At 46.0% G+C, this 24873-nt stretch overlaps 1 protein-coding gene across 2 annotated transcripts in view; it reads left to right on the top strand.

Moving 5' to 3' along the window:
- The first annotated feature begins 854 nt into the window (after positions 1-854).
- The window catches only part of PSD (ARM repeat superfamily protein), an 87328-nt gene continuing 63309 nt past the window's right edge, over positions 855-24873 (top strand). Inside the window, exons 1-7 of one of the 2 annotated variants that reach the window (XM_087384688.1) lie at positions 855-3249; positions 4198-4293; positions 4416-4505; positions 11472-11579; positions 11685-11744; positions 11835-11897; positions 12032-12127. In XM_087384688.1, coding sequence (XP_087240814.1) covers positions 1498-3249; positions 4198-4293; positions 4416-4505; positions 11472-11579; positions 11685-11744; positions 11835-11897; positions 12032-12127 — 2265 coding nt within the window. In that variant the 5' untranslated portion in view covers positions 855-1497. The remainder of the gene's footprint in view (positions 3250-4197; positions 4294-4415; positions 4506-11471; positions 11580-11684; positions 11745-11834; positions 11898-12031; positions 12128-24873) is intronic. The other variant, XM_087384689.1, reaches the window with a different exon arrangement.

Below are 24873 nucleotides of genomic sequence, written 5' to 3'. Positions count from 1 at the left end.
CAAGTGACTAATTCAATTGACATATTGAAGGAGCCTTGAGCATGCATACTAGGTCATTTGTTAAACACAGGCTAGCTTGTTGGGGGTTGGCCTTGGCTAATGTTCTCTTTCTCACTTAGGATCAAGTACTACTAAGCCTCAACTACAATATTAGAACACCCTACCACAATTATGTCTTCACCTGGAAGAAGGTAGTCAATCATTGCTTGCATTCCCACTTGTTAGTAGATGTGTGAGCCCATGTAAATCAAGCAAATTTTTGTCTTACTAACCAAATCCATGAGAACATTACAACCATGCAACGAATTCTTACACTTGAGAGTTAAAGACAAGTGATGATGTGGTTTACAAGCAATGGGAGAGAATGTTAGATCATAGATGTTAATGCCTAAGCAAGGACGACCCATCCTAAGGAGACTAGTTGATTCCTTTTACAGGTTGATGTCATTATCAATGATAAATAATTGCCACATGACTAGTAGGAAGGAGGGTAATGATTATTAGGTATACGACATATCATATGGATAGTAATGAACTCTATTAATATCCGATGCACTAGGCTTTTGAAAGATTTCTTTTGTTCTCAATAGACATCTCTTTCTCCTCTAGCTCCAATGCGTGACAATCCATATATTACAAGGCACTTTGTATAACAATCTAGGTGGATTCGAAAGTGCCTTACCGAAGCACCCATACAACATATCAAAGGCTTGGGCAACGGAAGGGATCTTTCCATGTGGAATATGATTTCATACATGAAGTAGTGTGCATATGAAAATGAACTCTTTCACATAGAAAACTCCTTCCTCTTGAACCCTTTATCCCTTCGAGCCAGGTGTGGGTAGTACAAATTTATGATGACAATAATGGTTCATGAGGGTTACATGTGGTCAGTATAGCTATGCTTTTAGCTAAAAATCGGTTGATAGTTCTGCGAGCTCAAAAATTTGTGTCACACCTCAGAGTTTGTCATTTAAGTTTACGTTGCTATCTCTTTGGAAGACACCAAGTTCAAGCTCGGGACGATCAAGATTTTGACTGCCCATTTTATTATATATAGCGTAGGAGCATCTCATGAAAGTAAAGCTGTATGCAAAAGCGCTCTGTCCTTGCTCATGAATTAGCAGAAGTGATGATCTTTCACTGCAGTTTGCTGCCCACGGATTTTCACAGCATTGGGTATCTGCTGGTGCAAAGCCTCCTCTCTCTTTAAAGAACCAAGGATGGTGGAGTTCTATGAGGCGGCTACCTCTCTCTCTTATCTTGATTTTCCTGATATCGCTTGAAATGGGAGAAATTATGCAGTGGGATAATGATTGATATTCATCGATTGTAAAGGATCGCAGAGATGTAGCAGGCCGCATTGAGCTTTTGGCACGCTTGTTTCCTTTTGGAGGTCAGGGCAAGTGCCCTGTAGGCAACAGCCACTATAGTTTTTTTCAGAGGGACGCGTACTTGATCGAGGAAGAGGAAGTCTTTGTTGGACAGCCGGCAAACATGGATGACTTTGAGAAGGCCATCATTTATAGCTTTGATCAGAGTGGAGGAGTTGACGCTCAGTTAAGGGCTCAAGCAATGGCTTATTGTGAGCGAGCAAAACAGTCGCCCACTATTCTACATGCTTGCCTAGAAAAGTTTAGGATAACGCAGTTTGCTGAAGTACAATTTTGGTGTCTTCAGACTGTGGAGGAATTGATTCGACTTCGTTACAGCCTATTGGATCCGCAAGAGCGATTGTTTCTGCAGACCTCTCTTCTTGGTATATTGTGCAACTACGGGCTTGATGATGATGCCTTACAATTAGATATTCCTCCGGACAGAGCATTGTCCAGGCCAGCTTTTGTAAAAAACAAACTGGCTCAGATTATTGTGATTCTCATATACATTGATTATCCTTCGGGGTGGCCTTGTGTCTTCTTAGATTTGCTAGCCTCCCTATCTAAGGGCCCTGCAGTTGTGGATATGTTTTGCCGTGTCTTGAACACTCTAGACGAAGAGGTGATAAGCTTGGATTACCCAAGAAAACCTGATGAGGTTGGGGTTGCCACCCGCATCAAAGATGCTATGAGGCAGCAGTGTGTGACACAGATAGTAGGAACTTGTTATAATGTTGTGGTGGCCTATAAAGGAGTAAGGCCTCAGTTGGTAGCCAGAGTACTTGAGACTCTGCAGAGATATGTAGCATGGATCGATATTAACCTTGTTGCCAATGATACATTCATTCCTATCTTCTTTGAGTTTGTTCTATCACCAGGAGATTCTATGGAGCTTCGAGGAGCAGCTGTGGATTGTCTGCTGGCTATTGTGTCAAAGAGAATGGATGCACCATCTAAGGTGGCCTTGCTACAACGGCTCCAAATCGGGCGAATTTGTGGCCACATCGTGGAAAGGCAAGAACCTGAGCTTGCTCTGAAGCTGAGTGCTCTGCTTACTGGTTTTGCCAGTGAAGTATTAGATTGTTCCAGAAAGCTTTCTTCGATTGAGGCCTCTGCTCAAACTAGTACTGTAGTAGAGGAATTATTAGATGTGGTTTTACCTTCCATTTTTTACTTCTTACAATACGGGGATGAAGACATATCCTCTACAACTTTCCAGTTTTTCTCCAATTATATCTCTACCCTGAAGACTACCCATTACTCTTCTGGAAAGCAGGCTGTTAATGTGACACAGATACTGGATGCCATACTCAAAAGAATGCGCTATGATCCAGCGGACGAAGAATCTCTGGACGCCCCAGCGAAGGCTGGAAAGGAGGAGGAGGAAAGGATGGCAGAGTACCGCAAGGAGTTGTTTGGTTTGTTCAGAAGTATACATCGTATTGCCCCAGATGTCACGAAAAGTTTTGTTAAGAACACCCTCACTGGAGCACTTGCAAAAATAGATACAACTTTCCAGGATGTTGAAGCAGCCATCATGCTTCTCTATATTCTTGGAGAAGGAGTAGGGGAAGAATCTCTTAAACCTGGAAGCGGAGCGGTAGAAGAGATGGTTAGCATGCTTTTGTCAGCACAGATTTCTTGCCATTGTCATAGGCTGGTGGCATTGATTTATTTAGAGACTGTGACCAGGTATGTGCGCTTTGTACAACAACATCCAGAGTACATCCCAACAGTGTTGGGAGTTTTTTTGGACAAGCGAGGGATTCATCATTCAAATTCAAATGTCAGTGGCAGAGCTAGTTACCTTTTCATGCGGTTCGTGAAGATGTTGCGGTTACAGCTTTTGCCTTATGTGGAAAGTATCCTTCAGGTACCAACACATTTCCTGTCATATATCAGCTCTGTACTTTTTGCAGGAATAAGAGAGCGAATTCGTTTTGTTTCACCTGCCATCCTTTATCTGCTGCTGTGGCAGTTTGAAGAGAGGTTCACTTAGTCTCTTTTGCAAACCTTGGGATGCATTATGGATGTTACTGTGCTTAGTCCAATGCATGTCATCCAGGTTACCTGCCTCCTTTGTCTATCATCTTCGTGACCTGGCTCCTTTGTCCAATAAATGTCATCCAGGTTACCTTCCTCCTTTTTCGATCATCTTTGTGACCTGGCTCCTTTGTCCATAGTGAACAAAGAATATATCACTGTTGGGCACTGATGATGTGAGTGAGGATGTCATTTTACCTAGTCCCCACTATGCGTGATGGAGTTTATGGTTTTCAATCTTATGAGATCTGTGTTATGCGTTTTTATTTTTAGAGGATGAGTTTGGGCATGTTCCTGGATTCATCTCTGATGCTGCATACCTATGGTTATATTTTTCTTGCACCTGGTGTCCTAGTCTTTTACCCTTCAGGTTGACAAGAAAGTCATGTTAGAAACTGCGAAGACCCAGTGCAGCCAGAGTCTTAATAAGGAGCAATATATCGAGTCTTACAATTGACAATTGCAAGAGACAGTCTATGAAAGTATTGCAATTGACAGCTGGCTCAGTTTCCTATCTTATACTGCTTCCTGGATTGACACTATATTAAATTTTCTGTTATTCTTGCAGTGGCCTAACGTTCCCTAGGCTTGCCTCAGCCTATATCCTAATTTGTTACAGCAAGCATCTGCTACTGAAGTCCATCTTACATCTGAGTCACTGAGCACTTCTAGAGTGGGGAATTGGGATCATTTTTTGATATCAATGCTCTCTGGTGTGCATTTATGATGTGTTTTTGACTGTTGACTATTTACTATGGACTGTGTTTTTTATCTGCAGAGCTTGCAAGATATCTTGGCCGGTTTTACCACTGACAAACCACTCGGGAAAAAACCACACATGACAGGTTTTGAAGATGGAAGCCACGCATTTGAGGTGAGTGAGAGGCTACTAGAGTTCTCGTAGGCATAGCATTGCACTACTTAGTAGGTGTTTTGAAGAGTCTTAATGGTATCAATTTTACTGGATACTGAACTGGCACTATCTTGGTTAACTAGGCTATTGGTTTGCTGATTGGAATGGAGGAGTTGCCTGAGGATAAACAGACAAAGTTTTTGTCAGCTCTTTTGGTACCACTTTGCAGTCAGGTAAATAGAACTTGCCTACTTTTTTCAAAGTTTTCCGAGTTGCAAACCTTTAAGCTACCTGCAAAAGTTTAGATCCAAATCATAATGGGAAAAGTTTAAGCTAGCTGTCAGTCTTGGAAGTGTGCGGCACAATCTGAGGTGCATAAATATACTCATTGTTTGTCTGGTCCTTGGCAATTGCCTTCCTGAAGTTTTTGGATGCCTGAGTCCTTGTAGCACCACTGGTTTGCATTTGTCCACCATTGTGTCACAAAACCTCCCATCTCTAAGAATGCCTGTCCTTCCCTTGGACAGAGGACGCCTTTTTCCTGTGGGGCAGCAGCAGTCTCATATCGGTATCATTGAGCCCATAAGTACTATCATTGTTTTTCTGTCCTTGGCAAATGCCTTCCTGACATTTTGGGAATCCTGAGTTCTTGTAGTACCACTGGTTTGAATTTGTCCATCAATCATAACCCAAAACCACCCATGTTTAAGACAAACATATAATTAGCAAAGGAGCAGCCTGTGGAAAGCTTGATCTGTGCATGCTTGTAATGTATTCTGCTCATCATGTGCTTCTTATTAGCCTCTCAGTGCTCATTGCATGGTGAATCAGTAGTAGAAAACAAGGTTCTGTAGTGTGATGAAATTACAGCCATCGGCTTGGATACGAAGAGTCCAGCATTGCTAATCTCCCCCTTTGAGTCTGAGAGTCAAAACATTCCTGGCACCCAGCATGGCATCCCCACGAATAGTACAGAGCTGTGTTAGTGCATACACTAGTGCTCTTCGTTGTTACAAACGGAAGTGTCATCAGTATTTGTGCTTGGGGAAAGAGAGAGCTCTACATATTTGAAAGTAGAAGACCCTTGGGAACTTATTGAGAGCACAGGGATGAGCTGATTAGAAAACGTTGTCAAAGATCATGTATCCATGCCCAAGCTATCAGCTACCTCACTGGGTTTATTTGCACATTAAGTCATTTTTCAAATCCATTATCCTTCCACCAATGCCAACCGTCTTCTCATTATCCGAGTGATCCACAGATTTGGCTCTCACTACTGTCCACACCGTGCACGTTGCTTTATGCTCAAAGTTGCACTTTGCTCCATTTTGGAAGCATTACATGTTCTTTTTCACACTTGTGAAGACAGATCTACTGAGCTATTTTTCCAGCTCCTCCTTGAATTCCCTTTGAATTGAACTTTGATGCAACTCTAGCATCCTTACCTTTGTAAGACATGGTTGTATATCATTTGCTATTCATGACATGAGGGTACCTTGGGACTGATGCTGTTACAGCAATATCTATCCCAACCCACCAAGTATTTTTGCATCAAATGATTTCTCCTTCAAAAAAATTCCAGCACTCCAATCCTCTTGGGGACTAACCATGGTCGAACTCAGGATTGTTCATAATCTATGGTTGAGGCTGCAAGAATGCAATATCAGGAATGATGTGGGGTTGAAGCACAATTGGCAGCCTACGTTATTGCTAGCATGAATTAGGTCAAGGTGTAATTTGATGTCAAATCTAGCTGAGCGAGGCTCGTAAATATCAACACTGGAAAAATTGGTAGAACAGGGGTATGGATATACCTTGCGGGAGGGACAGCTCTTGGAGGTCACCGTTTTGGAACTGGGCATGTGGTATGGAATGCAAACAGGCGGACTAACTGATGGTGACCTAGACTTCAGGCCTGATCGAGGTTTTGGTGTCCTGAACCTATGTACGGGTGGTGAGTTTTCGTAGCTCATCCTTAGAGGGATTTAAAGACATATTACTAACTCTCTGACCTTGTCTAATAGGTTCCTTTTGAGTGATATCTGTGTGGTCTTTTATGTTTGTTAATAGATATGTGGGGGTTCTCCCTACTCGTAGTGGTTGTCTGAGTTTGAGGACCTGGCAGTGGTATTGTATCCCCTGGAAACGATCTGAAATAAGTGGCCAACCTCCCGGGAAAAGCAATGTATATAGACTAGGAGAGTGAGGGCGCGGCTCCGTGGCCCTTAGCCTGATAGATGTATCCACACCCTTCTCAAGGAACCGTACGTGACACTCTCGTGTCATACGGCTCCCGTCCCGGGAATATTGAGTCTCCTCACCCCTAACCAACACAACGTCTAGGTCTTCGAAGCCGATCTCTCTCGCATGGATGTCTCGGTGGTGATTGGCACAGAGTGGGATTGACTTACAGTTCAGGCTGGCCTGCAGGGCTTGGAGCCCACGTAGACAGAGAAGAATCGGCAAAAGTGAGTGGGTCCCCTCAATGGGAGAACAACGAGGGGTAGGCAGCCCTCTAGGCCAAGGAAAGCGCTAATAAATGCTTTACCCAGTACTTGTAGGCACTCTACCCGTTTCACCTGGGATGGGAAGCCGAGAGGGTCCCGGCCGCAGGGACACCTCCCGAGCCAAAAGCCCCCCGTCAGAATCGAGATTTTTAGAGATATTCATATCTTGTCAGCTGTTTCTATTCTTGTCGAACCGAGAATGTTTCATAAAGACTTTGTCCTTGAGCAAGCGTGCAGCAAAGCCGAGTTGAGGAATGCAATTTTTTGTGAGAGGAATCTCTGTGTGCACAGGCACAAACAGCTGAACAAAACGTAAACCAAGGATTGGTCACACACATGAGAGAGAGAGTTCTGCTAAGTTCTGACCTTTGGCAAGCTAGGTATCCTTTCGAGGAAAGCAATTTTTTGTGAGAAGGATCTCCGCATGCACATACACAAACAGCTGAAGAAAACATAAACCAAGTATTGTTCACACATGAGAGAGAGAGAGAAGTAGAATTTATTATCATCCTCGGGGGGCCAAAAATGACCCATGGGACCTAATCCTCAGTACAAAAAATCTCCTCCTATGTGGAGGGGTCAAGAGTTTTCAATTTCTTGACGGTACGAAAAAAGACGAGTGACAAAAGACCCCAATGCTGCCGGAGAGGCAGTGGAGAGAACTGATGAGAGCTGTGTGGTGTCTACCAGTATCTGCTGGTAATCATCCCTGATATGTGCATATTTGGGGCACTGTAGGGCTACATGTGCCTCTGTCTTGACTGTCTGTGAATCACAAAATCTGCAAACTCTGGCATGTCGTGGCAAATTCAGCCAAGCTCCTTTCTCTATGGCCAAGGTATGTGACCGTGTGCGGAATCTGGCAATATTTTCTGCGATAGAGAAGATGGATGGGAGTGCTGATGTATGGCTGAGCAGAGGCATCTGATTTCATAAATGATGACCAGCATAGAGGATTTGGATCATACAAATAGCCGACATGAGGGCAGCTTGGATCAATGGGCAGAGACGACGCAAAGCAACGAAGCGCCTGCCACTCACAGGCCTGTGGGACAAAGTACACCAAGAGAAAGAACTCATACAAGCCTCAATGGGCTTTGCTAAGTGCTTTGCTAAGCTAAGCTAAAAGAGATCAAGAGCTCAAACAAAAACTTAAAGTGAAGCTGAAACTCAAAAGCCGAAGCCCGCCACTGTGGTGGCTCTTTGGTGGGCTGCAAGGATATCCCGGATCTGCGTTGATAGGCTGTGTCTTGTTGTAGCGGAGGATGTGGTCTCCTCGACCTCTGTATCCGATGGGCTATGTCAAGAGAGACGCCTTGTCTTTGGTGGTTTGTTGTGAGGAGGGCTGACTCTTGAGATAGACCGGACCTCGATCATACGTGCTCTGGTCACTATCCGTGTCGTGTGTGGTCTTGCTTGCCAAGGTTGATGGTTAGGTTTCTCTCCCTGCAAAGCACCTCTAGGGCCTCGAGATGTCACTGTAGGTCTGCTGCACAAGAGGAGATGAGGACTATGTCATCCGCATACAGCAAGATTTGTATCATCAAGTCTGCAAGCAAGGATCCCTCTCCTCCTAAGCGGTTGATGAAAGTCGTGATCTCGTCAATGTAGAGCCCAAAGAGTGTTGGAGAGAGGTGGCATCCTTGCTTCACTCCGATGGTGCTCTCAATCCAATCTGATAGACCTCTAGGTGAACATATCCTCCCTCTAACTGACTCATATAGACTCATCACACCCCAAATCATGACTCCTCGTAACTGAGAGAGAGAGAGAGAGAGAGAGAGAGAGGAACCGATGGCTTTCTCCTGATCATCCTAGGCCCCATGAAACCTGTAGCCTCTTGAATCTCTACCACTCAGCTGTTGGTAGATCACATCCCCAAAAGGGTGCTGCATACATGGCTGTTGGTCTCACCAATGTATCAAAGAGCAACCCCTGCGTTGCGGGATCTTGGAACTGTGCCTAGAAGCACTGTAGCTCGAGGCAAGCTAGAGGTCCTTGTCATCTTGTGAGTCGTGCCCGAGCTACATGTGTCATCATGAAGATAGGCCCCACAAAAACTGCCCCAAGACAGGTATATGCTGTTACAATCCCGATGTCACCTAGAAAGAGGGCCTTGCTTGTGGGTGTGCCTGCCCAGTGAGTGAGAATAGCGTAGAGAGTGAGGGCCTGTGTTGTGGGTGTGCCCGCCCCTCGTGAGAGTAGGCTAGAGTGGCCGTTCAGTGCCATGGAGGTTCTGAGGTGGGTACGGAGGTGTGTGGGCAGGTATGCCCTGTAGGGCTGCCCTTTAGGTGCCTCTTAGAGCCCCATTTATGGGCTGTGGAACAGAGGGTGGGCCGACCTGCAGGCCGGCCACCTTGGTGGCTTCAGCCCTCCTTGGGCTGTGAGCTTGAGCCCTATGTATAGGGCTGTGTGCAGCCCTGCTGGTGGGTTGGCCCATCTGGCAAGGTCGGACTGTTTGCAGCAGGGACTCAGCCCTGATATAGGGCCTGAGAAGCCCTTTGGTAGGGCTGTAGAGTCGGTCATATAGGCCTGTTGGGTCGGCCACCAGGCAGGCTGGTTGGCCCTCCCCTTTGCTAGCCGACTAGGAGGGGCTGGGGAAAACCTCAGAACCAATAGGGTCCTCAAGAGCTCAGACAAACAGCTTAACAACCATGAACACGGGCGGCACCGAGAGGAGTGGATGATCTGCTCCACAACTCTCCCCTAGCACTCCTCTACAAGGCAGGCAAAGCTGCTCCAGAACTGCTCAACTGAGCTGGCAATGCTGCTGCACAAGATGATGAAAAGAGGTGTAAGAAATCCTAAATTTACTATATTTAGAAATGTGCTAAGGAAGAGAAAGGAGATTAAAATAGCAGAGAACAAAGAATATTTGTATTGCTTGAGTGTCTGTAGTGTGTCATCCATACAGTTGGGCCTCTCTTATATAGAGAGTGAAGAGTCACACATGAAAAGGTGTGTACTCCAAAGTGTATGGGCATGACGAGGTGTGTACCCCTTGTGAAGGGTGTGACCCTTAATGAGAGGGTACATTACAATGGTAGTGTCTCTTCAATAGAATGTGTCTCTTGTGAAGGGTTGTGCCTCATAGGGAGTGTCCCGTCGAAAGGGCATACCCTTCCACAAGTGTCCATTCATCAAACCATCCATAAGTCTAAGGTATAGAGAAAGGAATATGTCACAGATCGTGACATCCCCTCCCACTCAAAATAAGACCCTGGTGGAAATAATGAACTTGTATTGCTGTGCGGAAGTCTTTATCATTGAGATACTTCCCTTTGAACGAATTCGGAACATCCACAGATAATGTAGAGATTACCATAGCTGATGCTAGAGTCAACTTGCTGAGAGCATCTGCAACTACATTGCGTAGTCTTGGAATGTACTCAATGGTCATGTGAAAGTTGGCCAGAAACTCAACCTAGCGTGCTTGATGAGCGTTCATTACTGGCTGAGTAAAGATATACTTTAGAGAGTGATAGTCTGTCTTTACGACCGAGTTGGCTCCCATGAGATAATGTTTCCAAGAGCGGTAAGCATGTACAATGGCAAGAAACTCCTTATCATAAACCGGGTATCTGGTTTGGATATCGGAATGTTTATGGCTGTCAAAAGCAATAACTCTGCTTGCTCCTGTAGCAATGTCGGAAGCGTCGGTCATGACCTCAAACGGAAGGTTTGGGTCAGCAATAGCCATAACAAGTGTGGTAGTGAGTGCTTGCTTGAGTTGTTGGAAACTATACTCTGTTTTGGGAAGCCATTGGAAAACTGCCGTCCTTTTCAATAATTCGGACATCGGAGCTGCAATCTCGGAAAACTGATAGACCTTTGTATGGTAGAAGTTTGCCAATCCGAGAAAAGAGTAGGCATCATGAACGTTCTTAGGAGTAGGCCAGTCTCGAATTACCTCGACCTTCTTGGGATCCACAGAGATGCCTTGGGCTGAAATAACATGTCCCAAATATTCGAGTTGGGTTTTGAAGAACTCACTCTTCTCAACGTTGATGTAAAGAGAATTTGCATGGAGAACTTCAAAAACTTGGTGAAGATGTTGTTTGTGCTCATGTACTGGTGGGTCAGCCCACCTGGCCAGGTTGGACTGTTTGCAGCAGGGAATCAGCCCTGATATAGCGCCCTGAGGAGCCCTTTTGTAGGCTGTCTTTGAATTGATGCTTTTAGACTAATAGCTTTGTGCTTTTGAGCTAAAGCTGTCCTTTGTCAAGGCTTTGGGCATCTTTTCGCTTCCACGTGTTGTCATTAGGCTTTGTGTCTTTGATGGGTCACCTTCATGAAGCATGCTGCAACTTCCATCGTGTCCCAATTGTGAGAAAGCATAATTTAAGTGTCTCGGAAAATGTCGATTATGTTGAAGAATGACAAATCAGTATGATATGGCATTGCTTGAGCCAGCATCAAGAGTTTTTAATATCATGAGTTTGCATTTTCATTTGTGGGAGAGTTAGGTTATGATTTGTAGATTGGGGTGATATCAAGGCCCCTCAATGTTTATGCATGATGTGAAAGCGAACATTACAGGCATATCTAGATCTGCCAGTTATCACAAGAATTTTTTTGGTTGTTTTCCTCAAATTTGATGCTTGTTGACAATGATGTAAATATTTAGTCAGATCCTGCTTTCATGGTGTAGTGGTTCTCAACTGGATTTATTGTATGCAACGAGGGCTTCAGGTTGATGCCTTGCTAGCAAATCGGTCTTTGCAAGAAGATCCTGTGGGACCTGCTAACACTGTTGCAGCTTTGCAGCAAGTTATTTTAGCAATCAGCTCCTTGAGCAAGGTACTTGTTGCATTTATTTGTGGGTTTACATTCTTTGGTCCCTCTAGAGGGACAGTGGAACTAAGAAACTTGCTGATGTTTCTTGTCTGGTAAAATGTTTTAAAGGGATTTGGGGAACAACTTGCCACGAGCACTCGCCCAGCCATTGGGATTCTCTTTAAACAGGTGAAAAATTATCTGGCCTTTCAGGTTTGATCTGCATCTGGTAAGTTCTTACAAAGTTATTTGATTCCCACGAATCGATGTTACAAGCAGGCACTGGATGTTTTGCTCCGAGTCCTTGTAGCTTTCCCAAAGAACAAGCTGCTAAGAAGCAAGGTACAAGCCTTTTGGAAATTTATCCTGCAAATTCCAGGCTACAGTCATTTTGTTTTGCAACGTGCTTCTGTTAGTTGACCCTGCATCTTTTTTATTGTATGCCCATCCCAATTAATGTTTCTTTGATTATATAGGTGATATCTTTTCTTCATCGAATGATTGAGACACTTGGTAGTGCTGTGTTCCCATTTCTTCCAACAGCGCTTCAGCAGCTTTTGGTTGAGAGTGAGGTACATACATTTTTGTGCAGTATTTGTGCTTGGTGTTCCATGTACCAAGACTGTGTGCATGTCTCTTTTTTTGATGCTGTTAAGAAGAATCCAGACTCTTGGAGTACAGACCAAGTAAATGTAACGTTTTCAGATGTGTGATTGGCTTTTTTTCCTGCTATGCCGAGTTGCTGTTGGATAGTACTTGCATATTTTGGGCATTCACATGGAACCTCTCTAGGATCAAATTGACATGGTCTCGGCCCGCGCATGCACTGCATGCAATAGATAGGGCCCATTTTTGGGAGGAAGAGGCCAGTAGATGCATCTATCTTAGCATTTATTTTGGGCTACTCAGTCAAAGGACAGTTGTAATAACCAAAAAAGGGCCAGCCAAATGCACTCCCGTGGTCCACTTGCCAGGGGTGAGATTGATAGGCACCTCTGGTAGGGACATTTGACTGGCCATTCCATATCAGCTGGGTACGACCCTCTTAGGGCTGGTTTGGACAGCAGGGTCTTGGTTCAGATAGGGCCCTCCCCTGCAGCCTACCTAAGGGGCCTCGTGCGCCATTTGGAGTATGGACACACCCTGCTGAGCCTTCCAAACACACAAAACAGCAGCTTTGTTCCACATGCAACCCAGCAGGGGGAAGATACACATGGACATATTTGAAAGGTCCTCCCTCAACCAAACATAGAAGAACTCTGAGATTCAAGACATCCAAATTACAGGACAAATAACACATATTTTGCAGCTTAAGAACGTAACGTGCATTTGAAATCCTCTGAAAAAATTTTGAGAGTTGAAAGAGATGGCATTAGGTTGTAGGTAATGTTGACACTCATCAAAATAAATTACTTGGATGCTTCGTCATCCTGGAGGTGCCATTGTCAAGCTATCTATCTTTGAAAGATCACTTAATCAAGTTAAGCTTCTTTTCCTGCGTAGCAGAAGCTCATATTACACTATTGCTTCAAATCACTCGTAGCTTTCACAGGTTAACCCTCTATATGCTTGAGCTATGCTTGAAGTACTACTCAAAGTATTTTTCTGAAACTTCTGAATTTCGGAGGGAGACTCTCTCACTATCTCTATAGACCATTTCTATAGAAACTCTATCACTATCTCTATAGAAACTCTGCTCTATCCTACGTTGTAGTCATATATTTTTGGAATTTTGGCCTTGGGTATGTTTAGGATCTTTGAGCGTAGAATCAAAATCCATTAGTTCTTAGGTTTGTTCTCTTAGGTACCTGTTTAGTTTAGTTTTGTGCACATGCACACACACATGCACGCGCGTGCATGCACACACACACACACACAAAGAAAGAAAGAAAGAAAGAAAATTTATTAAAGTCTTCGGAAGACCGATGGGTCTATGAGACTCTGAAAAAACCTGAATACAATGAGCTGTGTTAGTGGAGCTACTAAACGAGCATCCACACCAATGCAGAATGCAATAAAATGCAAAATGGCAGTATTAAGTCCTAAGTACAACAGTCATATCCCGACTATATATATATATATATATCAATGTCAGCATCATCGGCGGCATCATCATCATAACCATCATCATTATCATCGTCAGCAACAAGACATCAGGCTGTGGAAGCGGAGGCATGAGGTCAGCAATAGAACGCTGTCGCCCCCTCAAGGGTGCAGTCCTGGTACGTCTCCTGGTCGTAGCTCTGCATCTAACCCAGGCCACTGTGACCCCGGTCACAGGCTCCGGGTCGCGGTCACGTCGAGGTCTCGCCTCATGGGGGTCTATATGATCTGGTTGAAAGAACTCCGTGATAGAGCTCTGAGAGGTATCAGTCAAGGGAGAAGTCTGCTCCTGTCTCCGTGCTTGGAGTATCCTATCTCGGTGTCTGAGCATCTCATGAATGAAACCAAACAAACATCGCTGGTCCGGGTAGGGGAGGACACAAGCCAACATCCCATAACTATCTCTGAAGAGGCAATAGAAACGCCTTCGGATCTCATAGTAAACATGACACTTGAAGATGAAATGCTCCTCTGTCTCAACCTCTTGCATGTCACACAGTGTGCATATGCGCCTCTCAACCGCTCTGCTTGACTGCTCTTGATACGAAGTCTGTGTGAAGAGACCCGAAATTGCCCAAGGGAGATCCTCAGCGAGTGGGGTAGGTGAATCTGCGTGTATCCTGGTGGATCAATGAACCCCTCCGTTGTGATATGTAAGAAGTGATCTCTGTAGAAGTCCAGCTTCACTGGAAGATCACTCAGGCCCAACCAAGTTCGGAATGTGTGTAGCTGTAGTAGATCCTCATGGATAACCTGGTTGACCTCGTGTGATAGGAGGGGAGAGAGAGGAGCATCCATGCTGTACTGGAAAGGGGGTAGTCTATCCATGTGGAGCCCTAGTCCATGTGGGTAGTCTGTTGTGTGATAGGGGGGGGGGGAGAGAGAGAGAGAGAGAGAGAGAGAGAGAGTCGTATTAACGTCTTTAGGAGACCTCGCGGGTCTGTGAGACAAGATACAAGATATATGTAACCCATACAAGCCACTTTGGGCTGAAGCAAAAGGCACACAAGGCCCTTGCTGAGTGCGAAATGATAAGAATGTAAAAAACCCCTAGTACAACTAGTACAAAAACATAGTAGGAAAAAGAGGGCAATCAACTACTCAGAACCAGAGCTCCAAGTACATGTGGAGGCTCTATATAGCCCGGCTTCCTGATGGCCCTCTGATGTGATGCAAAGAGATTACGTATCTATGTCTATCCGATGGGCTACATCGAGAGTAATGCCTCGTCTCTGGCGGTCCCCTCTGAGGAGGGATGAGATAGGTCAAACCTCAATCATGCGTGCTTTGGCTGCCCCACGTGTCGTGTGTGGTTTCCGTGTCTCTCATCGAGTCATATCATGGTGATGACGGGTCTCACTGCTAATCCATAGTGCTCTCGTCTCCTCGAGCTCTTCCCCCTCGATCTCATCTGGCGATGGCTCGGATGCATTTAGTGACGCGTGTCTGTGCTCGGTGAGTTGCGTTTGCTTCCACGTTGAGCTGTAATTGTTGCCTAGATTAACAAATGCCGTCCTAACCCTCAATGGAAACCTTGTCTAGAGAACTCTGTGATATCATCATGTATACTCTCATATGGGCTGTTCCCTTCTGTGGCAGCCTCACGTGCATAGAGGATGATGTATCCGGAGCAAAGTAGCACACCGCAATGAAGATCGGTCATGCCTCTGGTATTTGGACTCTAATCCACATGTGCCGTGCATGTTCCTCTTTCCTAACCACTGAAAGGAGTGGCCTGAGAGCTGATTTGAAGAGGACAGCAACACCCCCAGAGCCTCGTACTCCACTATCCCTCCTCAGTTCCCTCCTATGGGCAGAGACTCCCATGTGTATCCTATCACGGTGGGCAGCCCTCTCTCTGGGCTCTCATGTGTCTCGGTATAGAAAACTATGTCCTTGTCCGTTATGTCTCCAGGAAACCTCATGGGTCGGCGGACCATAGGGTGCCATTGCAGTTCCAAACCGCCATTTTCAATCCCCCATGTGCGCTCTTCCCCTGGGTCTCACACCGCCATGTGTTGTCTATTTCTCCTTCTTCTCTATTCGCAGAGATGAGAGGGCTCAGAGTAGAGGGTCAGGCCAGTTTTAGGCGAGACCATGGGACTATGGATCACATACTCACACTCAGGAGTGTCATTGAGGAGGCCAGATCACGGAAGGAGAGGGTATATTGCTGCTTTGTGGATTTCCGCAAAGCCTTTGACACAGTACCTCGAGCTCGTCTCATCACACGCCTACAGACACTGGGATTTGATCAGGAGATCATTTGGGTAGTTATGGCACTGTATGAGAGAGTATCAGGCCGAGTTCGAACAGGCGCAGGTTGGACAGATGAGATCTTGAGTACCATAGGGGTCAAACAGGGTTGTCCCTTATCACTGACCCTGTTTGGCCTCTACATTGATGAGCTTGAGACTTTCATGGGGGCATTTAGAGGGACCGGTTGCTCACTTGCCGGGATCATCATCAGGATTCTTCTTTATGCAAATGATGTGGCACTCTTGTCGTCCACACCCGAGGGGCTCCAGCGACACCTGGATGCACTGCAGGCTTTTTGTTTATCCCATGATTTGGAGGTCAACCTTGGCAAGACCAAGGTCATGATCTTTAACACCTCTTGAGCAAACATGCAATGGAAGTAGTTTACTTTTATTTTCGGTGGGTCACCAGTAGAGGTCGTATCCTCATACACTTACTTGGGGGTCATCTTCTCCGGCCCGATCTTCACGATGAGATTAGCGATGCAGGCCAGACTGAGCAGGGGATATGCCTCACTGGCTCGGCTAGAGAGACAATGCTTCCACTCCCACTTCCAGGATTCTTGGACCAAGGTTCTTCTCTTCGACTCCTTGGTCCGACCAGCCGGTATGTATGGCAGCCCTTGTTGGGGGGCTGACATGTCAGAGAGAGTGGACACGGGTGGAGCGCCTGCAGATCCTCATGCTCTCACGGATCCGGGGGAAACCGTCTGTACCACATCACATCATTCAGGCCGAGTTTGGTGCTTCTCTGCTCCAGCTAGATGCAGCCTTTCAGACCGTCACATATCTAGATCATATGTGGACTGCACATCAGGGAGACAGAGGTTGCCATGGTTGGCTCTCGATTCCTCCATGAGGTTGGCAGCAGAGGGAGACGAGCGATGCCGGTATGCACGGACTCACAGATGGTTTGTGAGACTAGGGTTCCACATCGATAGGATACCTCCTTTTCATTATAGTTTAGATGCCCCTCCGGTACTCCTACCCACCATCCCGATCGGGCCACACACCAACCAGGTCATTCGAGAGGATCTCCTGCAACTACACACCTTTAAGACTTGGTTGGAGCTGACGGAGCTTCCAGTGAAGCTGAGTTTCTACAGAGATTACTGCCTTCGTATTTCGGAGGAGGAATTCATCACACCACCGGGGTACATTGAGCTTCATATGCCTCACTCACTATGGATCTCCATCGGACAGTTTTGGGTATCATCACACCGCCTCCGCTTAGAGAGCGGCAGAGCAGAGGGGATTCCTAAGGAGCATCGCTTATGCATATTGTGCGGCTGTCACGAGGTTGTGTCGGAGGAGCATTTTATTTTTAGGTGCCCAGTGTACTACGAGATCCGAGGTCGCTACCACTGCCTCTTCAGAGACAGCTCCGGGCTCCTTTCCAGATTCCTCGCCTACCCAAATCAGAGATGCCTCACAGCCTTCATTCACGAGGGGGTCCAACACAGAGTACTTAGGTGACGGGGCTTGGCCACATCATCAGACACCTCTTAGAGCAGGATCACAGAGTTCTTCCCATCGAGTGACATTGATCGTCCAGTGTCTAGCCGCAGACATGACAGAGACCTCGACCCGATGACTGCAGCACGACACACGAGATATCGAGGGGACACACAGATCACTCTGGGGGACCTCCCGTCATTGTTTAGACCTGGGATACGTCCCACGGGAGTCACGGTGGCTCTGGTCTTGCGTCGAGCCTCGTTCAGGAGACTGAGACGCACGGCACCCCTTGATGGGCGCCAGTGTCCCATCACCGGCTATGCACCAGCTAGGGCGACATGACATACGGAGGATTCCACTCCGCTCCAGTCCTTTTCTTTTCATTGTTACATCCAGATGTATTTGATTATGTATGATCAGACTTAGGATTCAGCACGGGTGATGATGCTCGTTTCAGTAGCTCCACCCTTACTGTGATTTGTATCAGGTTTTCTTTCAGTCTCATAGATCCATCGGTCTTCCGAAGACTCTAATAAAATTTCTTTCTTTCTTTCTTTCTTTCTTTCTTCCTTCCCTTTCTCCCCTGTCTGCTCTCTCTCTCTCTCTGATAATCACTTTTCCATCCTTGTAGGCAGCCCATTTACCTACATCTTTGGCTGCCATAACCCAAACCATTCCCTCTCTCCGATGTTCCTACTGCAGCAGTGTGTCCAAGTATATTCTCGTCCCCTTCAAGGTTGCCCTGATACTCATGAGAGTAGACTTGTCCATAGTTGTTCGGAGTTTCTTTACAAGGGGTCTTGTTGGGGCCTCAACTTTACCAATCCTCCATGCTGTCGCACATGTGAGGTTGACTCCCATTTTGGTGAAGAAAATCTTGTGGGGGTGTCCCCAACTGTTAAGCCTCTGACTAAGACATTTCAAGCCTTGCTGTTCCTTCTTTTTTCTTTTTCCAGAGCTTCAGAGATGATCTCTTTCTTGGGGGCTGCTGCACCTTTCTTAACCACATTCTTCGATTCTAGCATATCTGCATTCCCTTTAGTGATTTGCTGTGTGAACTCAGCATGCTTCCCTTGTATGGTAGTTTGCAAGGCTGCCATCTCCTCCTTGAGCTTTTCATTCTCAGATTTCAGCACTTTCATTGCATTGCACGTCCCTTTTGGTGTCCCTTGTTGCTGTAATTCTGTCCCCATGGCTTGCATTTTGTCATCGAGGCTATTCTTTTCCGCTTCCCATATTTCTTTTTCCTTCTCCCATTCATCTTTCTTGCTTTTCTCCCTCCTCCATTCCTCTTGCATACGCCTTTGTCAATGTGTGATTTTTCTGCCAACAATGCCACATTGGTGGTCTCGAGGCTATCTACTTTCTCAATCAAAACCATACAAATTTTAGGGAGGTGAGTCAAGACCTCGGAAGTATTCTTGGGTGGTGAACCTGCCATGTAGACTGTCATTGCACTTTCGAGAGCTTTTACATAGCTCCGTGTCGTCATGATCCAACAGAGTGTTTGCTGTTCACTGTTCACTGTCAATTTCATGTTCCAGAAAGATATAATTAAGGAGAAAGATAGCATCCCAAATGTCCTTCTCTAGCAATTTCGGAAAGCAGATTTTACTGATTTTTCTGCTCTTTTTTGCAGGCCTTTATTGTTTGGACTCTGTGGGTTTATTAAAGTCTTCGGAAGGCCGATGGGTCTATGAGACTGTGAAAAACCTGGTACAAAAACAAGCTGTGAGGGCGGAGCGACTAAATGAGCATCCACACCAATGCAAAATGCAGAAATGCAAAATGATGGTACTAAGTACAACATAGTCATGTCAGTGGTCGACTACATTTCAATCTCATCATCATCATCGTCGTCAGCAGGACATCAGGGTGGATGAGGCAATGGAGGCATGAAATCAGCAATAGAGTGCTGTCGGCTGGTTACGGGTGCGGCTTTGTGACGTCTCCTGGTTATAGCTCTGCGCCTAACAAGGGCCATAGTAACCCCAGTAACCCCTGTCAGCCGGGCTCCGATTCTAAACAGAGAGGGGATGTCCCCAAGTGTAATCTGCACGTCAACCCTCTGTCTAAGTGTCAGGTCACTAGCTCTGGGTCACGATCATGTCGAGGCCTCGTCTCGTGGGGGTCCATGTGATCTGGTAGGAAGAACTCCGTGATAGAGCTCTGAGAAGGATCTGCCAAGGAAGAAGTCTGTTCTTGTCTTCGTGATCGAAGTATCCTTTCGCGGTGCCTGATTATCTCTCGAGCCCCTCTACTTAGGAAGACAAAAGTTCAACGTCGTCTGCATACAGCAATATTTGGATCAGAGTGCTAGCAAGAGAGCATCCATCTCCCTCTCGGTGTTTGCATCACTGTCTCGAGCTTGTCAATGTAGAGGCCAAACAAAGTAGGTGATAAGGACACCCTTGTTTGATCCCAATAGTCTTCATGATCTCATCTATCCATCCAGATCCTGCCCGGACTCAGCTCGAGACTCTCTTGTAAAGTGCCATGATAGCCCAAATGATCCCCTGGTCAGAACCTAAATCCTGTAGGCGCCGGAGGGGGCGGTCTCTCGGGACCGTGTCAAATGCTTTGCGGAAATCCACAAAGCAATAGTAAAACCTCTGCTTCCGTGCCCTCGCCTCCTTGATGATACATGTGACCGTGAATGTGATCCATGGTTCCATGATCTCGCCGGAATCTAGCTTGTCCTGCTGCTCTAAGTCCTCGACACTTTGCAAATCGACTGACCTCACAATCAAGCACTGATGCATAAATCTTGGACATGACATGTCCAATCAAAATGGTCTTGTAATTCTCCGGGCTCATGGGATCCCCTACCTTGTGGATGGGTGAAATAGTGTTAATGGTGCAGGTGCGTGGAAACCCTAAACAAATAGCTTCATTAAAGAGCTTCGCTAAGATCGAGGCTAGGAGGTTAATCCCTATGTAATGAACTCAATGCATAGCCCCTCATGATCTTTCACTCGGCCATCATGAAGTTTCATTACGGCATCCTTCACTCCCCCCCTTAGTGAAGAGGGTGTTGGAAAGGTCACCTCCCCATCTGTAAGCCCCCAAATGAGGAGAGCGTGGGGGAGGTAGAACAAGGTCTGAAGGGGCTGCCACATGTACAGCACATGGGTTGCCATGTGGGCAGCACACTAACAGGACAAAGGCTGCCACATGGGCAGCACAGGCTGCCATGTGGGCAGCACAAAGCTATGGAATCCAGGTGCCAAGGGCCTGGCAGAGGCTGTACAATGGCGAAACAGGGCGCAATTGGAGGCGCAGCATGGCGACCTGTTTGGGCAGGCTTGTGCGCAGGGTTATGGCCTGCAGCAGGTCCTGAACATGGCGGGACAGGCGCGGACCTGTATGGCTGCAGTATGGCTGCATGGCAAGGGCTGTGGGCGGGGTCTTGGCCTGCAACAGGCCCTGGAAGCAGGCCGTACATAGGCGGACCAGGAACAGCTATGAGGCGGGGGCATTGGGCAGGCCATGGGCCTGCAATAGGCTCCGACTGGGGCAGGGCAGTACATGCAACAGTGGCTGAAGGCCACGTGGCAAGGCGGGTCAGCATGGGGCAGCAAATGGGCTGCCCACTGGTTGGGGTTTACAGACCAGCAGGTCGGGTGGGTAGGGGCAGTCTGGTCGGCCAGATCTGGCCCCTACCAGGTCGGTTGATTGAAGGGCCTTGTGCTCTATAAAAGGAGAAGCCCCTTGGCCTCATCTTACATTCTCTGGAGCAGCAAAAGACCCCACTGGTTGGGGTTTACAGACCAGCAGGTCGGGTGGGTAGGGGCAGTCTGGTCGGCCAGATCTGGCCCCTACCAGGTCGGTTGATTGAAGGGCCTTGTGCCCTATAAAAGGAGAAGGCCCTTGGCCTCATCTTATATTCTCTGGAGCAGCAAAAGACCAGCACTTGGAGCCTATCCTGGAGGACCAAGAAGGCTGAGGAAGCTGCAGACCTAGCTCAAGGTGCTGCCTACCTAGGCTGATCTACAGGCAGTAAGGTAGAGAGAAACACTCTGGACAGAGTCTACATACGCTCGAGGTGGAGCACGTGGGTTCAGAGATCCACAATTGCTTAACGTCTAGTAGGAGAACCTTTTGGTATTGTATCCTGTTCTACTTTGTGGATGGACGGAAATATAAAGTGTTGCTTCTATATTTGTCTCTGAGCATTTTCTATCTACTAGCGTGCACATCTATGCACTTTGAGTTAAGAAGTTTGTGATTCCACACCCCACACCAGACTGTGTGAGCTCTTGGGCAAGTCTATCATTCTTCCGCTGTGCGTACCCTCTGTTGGGTCTTTTCTAACAGAGGGTGCAGGACGTGGGGCGTGGCATATGTGAGAGGTCAAGGACTGGCTGATTTGGGATGTCATATAGTGTGCGTGCATAGCTATGCCAGACTCGAGTGTCAGTGAGTGGTGAGGGGGATCGTCCCTCTATAAATCTCCGCCAAAAGTTTTTAGAGTTGTTACTAAACAAAATGTTCAGTAGTTCCTCGTTCCGGTGAACGAAATCTAGATTCTTTCTACTTACCAGTCGACGATACTCGCGTAGCGTCTCTAGCTCGCTCGGAAGATTGTTTTTGGCTTCGAATTTGAGTTGACGGCATAAAGCCTTGCACTCATCATCGTACCAGCTATTACAAGGTCCGGTCCCGGGTGGTGGTGGTACAATCAAGCTGTGAGGGTGGAGCTACTAAACGAGCATCCACATCAATGCATAATGTACAAATAATGCAGAATGATAGTTCTAAGTACTAAGTACAACATAGTCATGTCGGTGATCGAACTACAAATCAGTCACATCATCATCATCATCGGGAGACACACACACACTTATACATACATACATACATATATATGTGTGTGTGTGTGTGTGTGTGTGTGTGTGTGTGTGTATGTATATGTATATATATACATATACATATAGAACATATACATATACATACACATACACATACACATACACATACACACACACACACACACACACACACACACACACACACACACACACAGAGTATATGTATACCTAAGATATGTACACACGCTTTTTTTTGTGAAACTAGTAACTATAAAATTAACATGAAATCAATGTACATGACATTAGACTCCAAAAGAGAGCCTAATGGAAGAACTCAAAAACTGTCAGAAAACACTTTAAGGCTAGTAGCATCCAAGTCCCTCGCAGCATAACTATCATATAAAGATTGCTTGAGGGACATTTTGAAGAAAGCATATGCTTGAGGAAACTGTTGTCCCATCCTGAAATGCAATCTCTGTGTCCAAATAGTCCATAGTACCCAAAAACGAGCCCAGTGAAAGAAAAGGAGGAATGGAGACATCTGAGATGAGAAGCATCCAAACATCTAGAAGAGTTTCCCGAATCTGTTAGAGGGAAACCGAAGCCGCAGCAAATGAGAGACATGAGTGATCAATATCCGAGAGTGCGGGCAAGACCATAACAAATGGGGAACTGTCTCACGGTGATGAGAACAACGGGGGCAGGAAGAGGAAGCAATACGACGTGCTTCCAATTTCACCCCAATGGAAAAAGCTCCCACTCCAAAAGAAAAGCCTCTGTTTCAATGGCAATTTAGCTTTCCAAATTTTCTTGGGTTGTGATTGCCACCAAGATAAAGGTCTATCCAAATTCCAAAGAGTGTTGGCATGCTTATCAATCCATGGTGGTGGAAGAAGAAATCTGTAGACCATCGAGGATGCCAAATTATGCACTGAAAGTGAACAGGTAGCAGGAGATAAGGAAGTCAGATTTCAGTCTAGTAATCTGTCCTGTACAAACAGTGGAGGAACAGGAACAAATGGCTGCAACATAGTTGTAAGTATTCTCCAAATGGGCCTATGATGCAGACCCAAGGGGAATGTCCTGCACGCTTGTGGAAATGAAAGCACATAACCATGTTGATCCACCACATCTCCGACAAATCTTGTGCCCAATTTCATAAGATTATATGCTTTAATAGGTGCCTGTAAAGTAAGAGGCGATTCAAACACCTTGCTCCAATGGATGCTTTCCAAGCGAAGAGAATTACCATGATGGGAGGAAGCACCTGACCATTTAGCATAAGAGAGAATTCTCTTTTAATCATGAATAAAAGCAGTATAAACAGGACAGCCAGGAATTTTCCCTTGAAATGTGGTCATGACTGCTTCCCAGTGATCTGTAATCCAATGCCCATATGCATGGGACTTCATGTTTCCACACATAGCTGCTAACATAACAGCCCATGGCTGTTTTTGCTGAAAAAAATCAGCAATCATAGTGCTCTTTCTTGCCAACATATGAAACTGAAGATTGAGAATATTCAGTCCCCCATGAGTCTTAGGAGAACAAACAGACTGCATGGGAAGTAGTCGCAAAGCCTTTTTGTGAGATTTGCTTTTCCAAAATATCTCCATAGCCTGGGACATATAGGAAGCCAAATGCTTAAAAGACCAGTGAAGAAGAGGCAAATAAAATTGCACATAGGCCAATATGATAGACTGTACTATCCGAAGTCGAACATGTAGAGGCCAAGTTGACAAGTGCCAGTATTCCAGCTTCTTGTTAATCTTTTGAAGCACCCATTTGAGCTGTTGTTGAGGGGTAATATTCCAGCCAATGGGATACCCTAAATGCCTCACAATAGTATGGGAAGAAATAATGTGGCCTGGCCAGAGAAGTGCATGCCAATCAGCTTCTTTCAATGCTAGAAGATTCGATTTTTGAAAGTTGATATGCAGTCCAGCAGCTATGCCAAAATCATTCAGAGTATGCATCAAATGAGAGAGGTCACTTTGAGAATTCCTGGGCATGAAATATGAATCATCAGCATATGCCTGTGCAAGAAATGGCTGTGCCCCTGGAATTTGCAAGCCATGAATCTGCCCTGTATTTGCAAGATGGTCCATAACGGATGAGTAGCAATGGCATACAGTAGCGAACCAAGAGGGCGACCCTGTCTCACTGAACGGGTCATAGTCCATGTCCTTGACAACCCACTACCAAGCAGACACTGCGCAGTGGCATGAGAATAGAACCAGTTAATAATATGGACCAGCCGAGGATCAAATCCCAATTTACGCATAGTCTGAGAAATAAAATCCCAATGGACAGTATCAAATGCTTTTGCAATGTCCACTTGCAGAATGAGAACATCTTGTTTAGAATATTTGGCATACTCAATTGCAAGCAAAACATTGGAGATATTGTCAGTAATTTGCCTTCTGGGAACAAACCCATACTGCCTGGGATGAAGTCCTGCTTGCAAGATAAATCGAACCCTAAGGACAATCATCTTGGCAATGAGTTTGTAAATGACTGGCATAAGAGATATGGGCCGCCAATCAGCCATTGTCTCACACAACCTTTTTTTGGGGATCAATTTGACAAGGCCATGTTTCCAAGAAGGAGGAAGAGATTGTTCTGCCCAAGCATGATTGATCATAAGAAGAAGAGTGTTCTTGAGATCACCCCAAAATGCACGGAAAA

This window comes from Dipteris shenzhenensis, chromosome 14 (genome assembly GCF_047967505.1).
Source record: "Dipteris shenzhenensis isolate YYH24624 ecotype China chromosome 14, Dip_SZ_1.0, whole genome shotgun sequence".
Taxonomy (NCBI): Eukaryota; Viridiplantae; Streptophyta; class Polypodiopsida; order Gleicheniales; family Dipteridaceae; genus Dipteris; species Dipteris shenzhenensis.
This window is presented reverse-complemented; position numbering and strand designations above follow the sequence as displayed.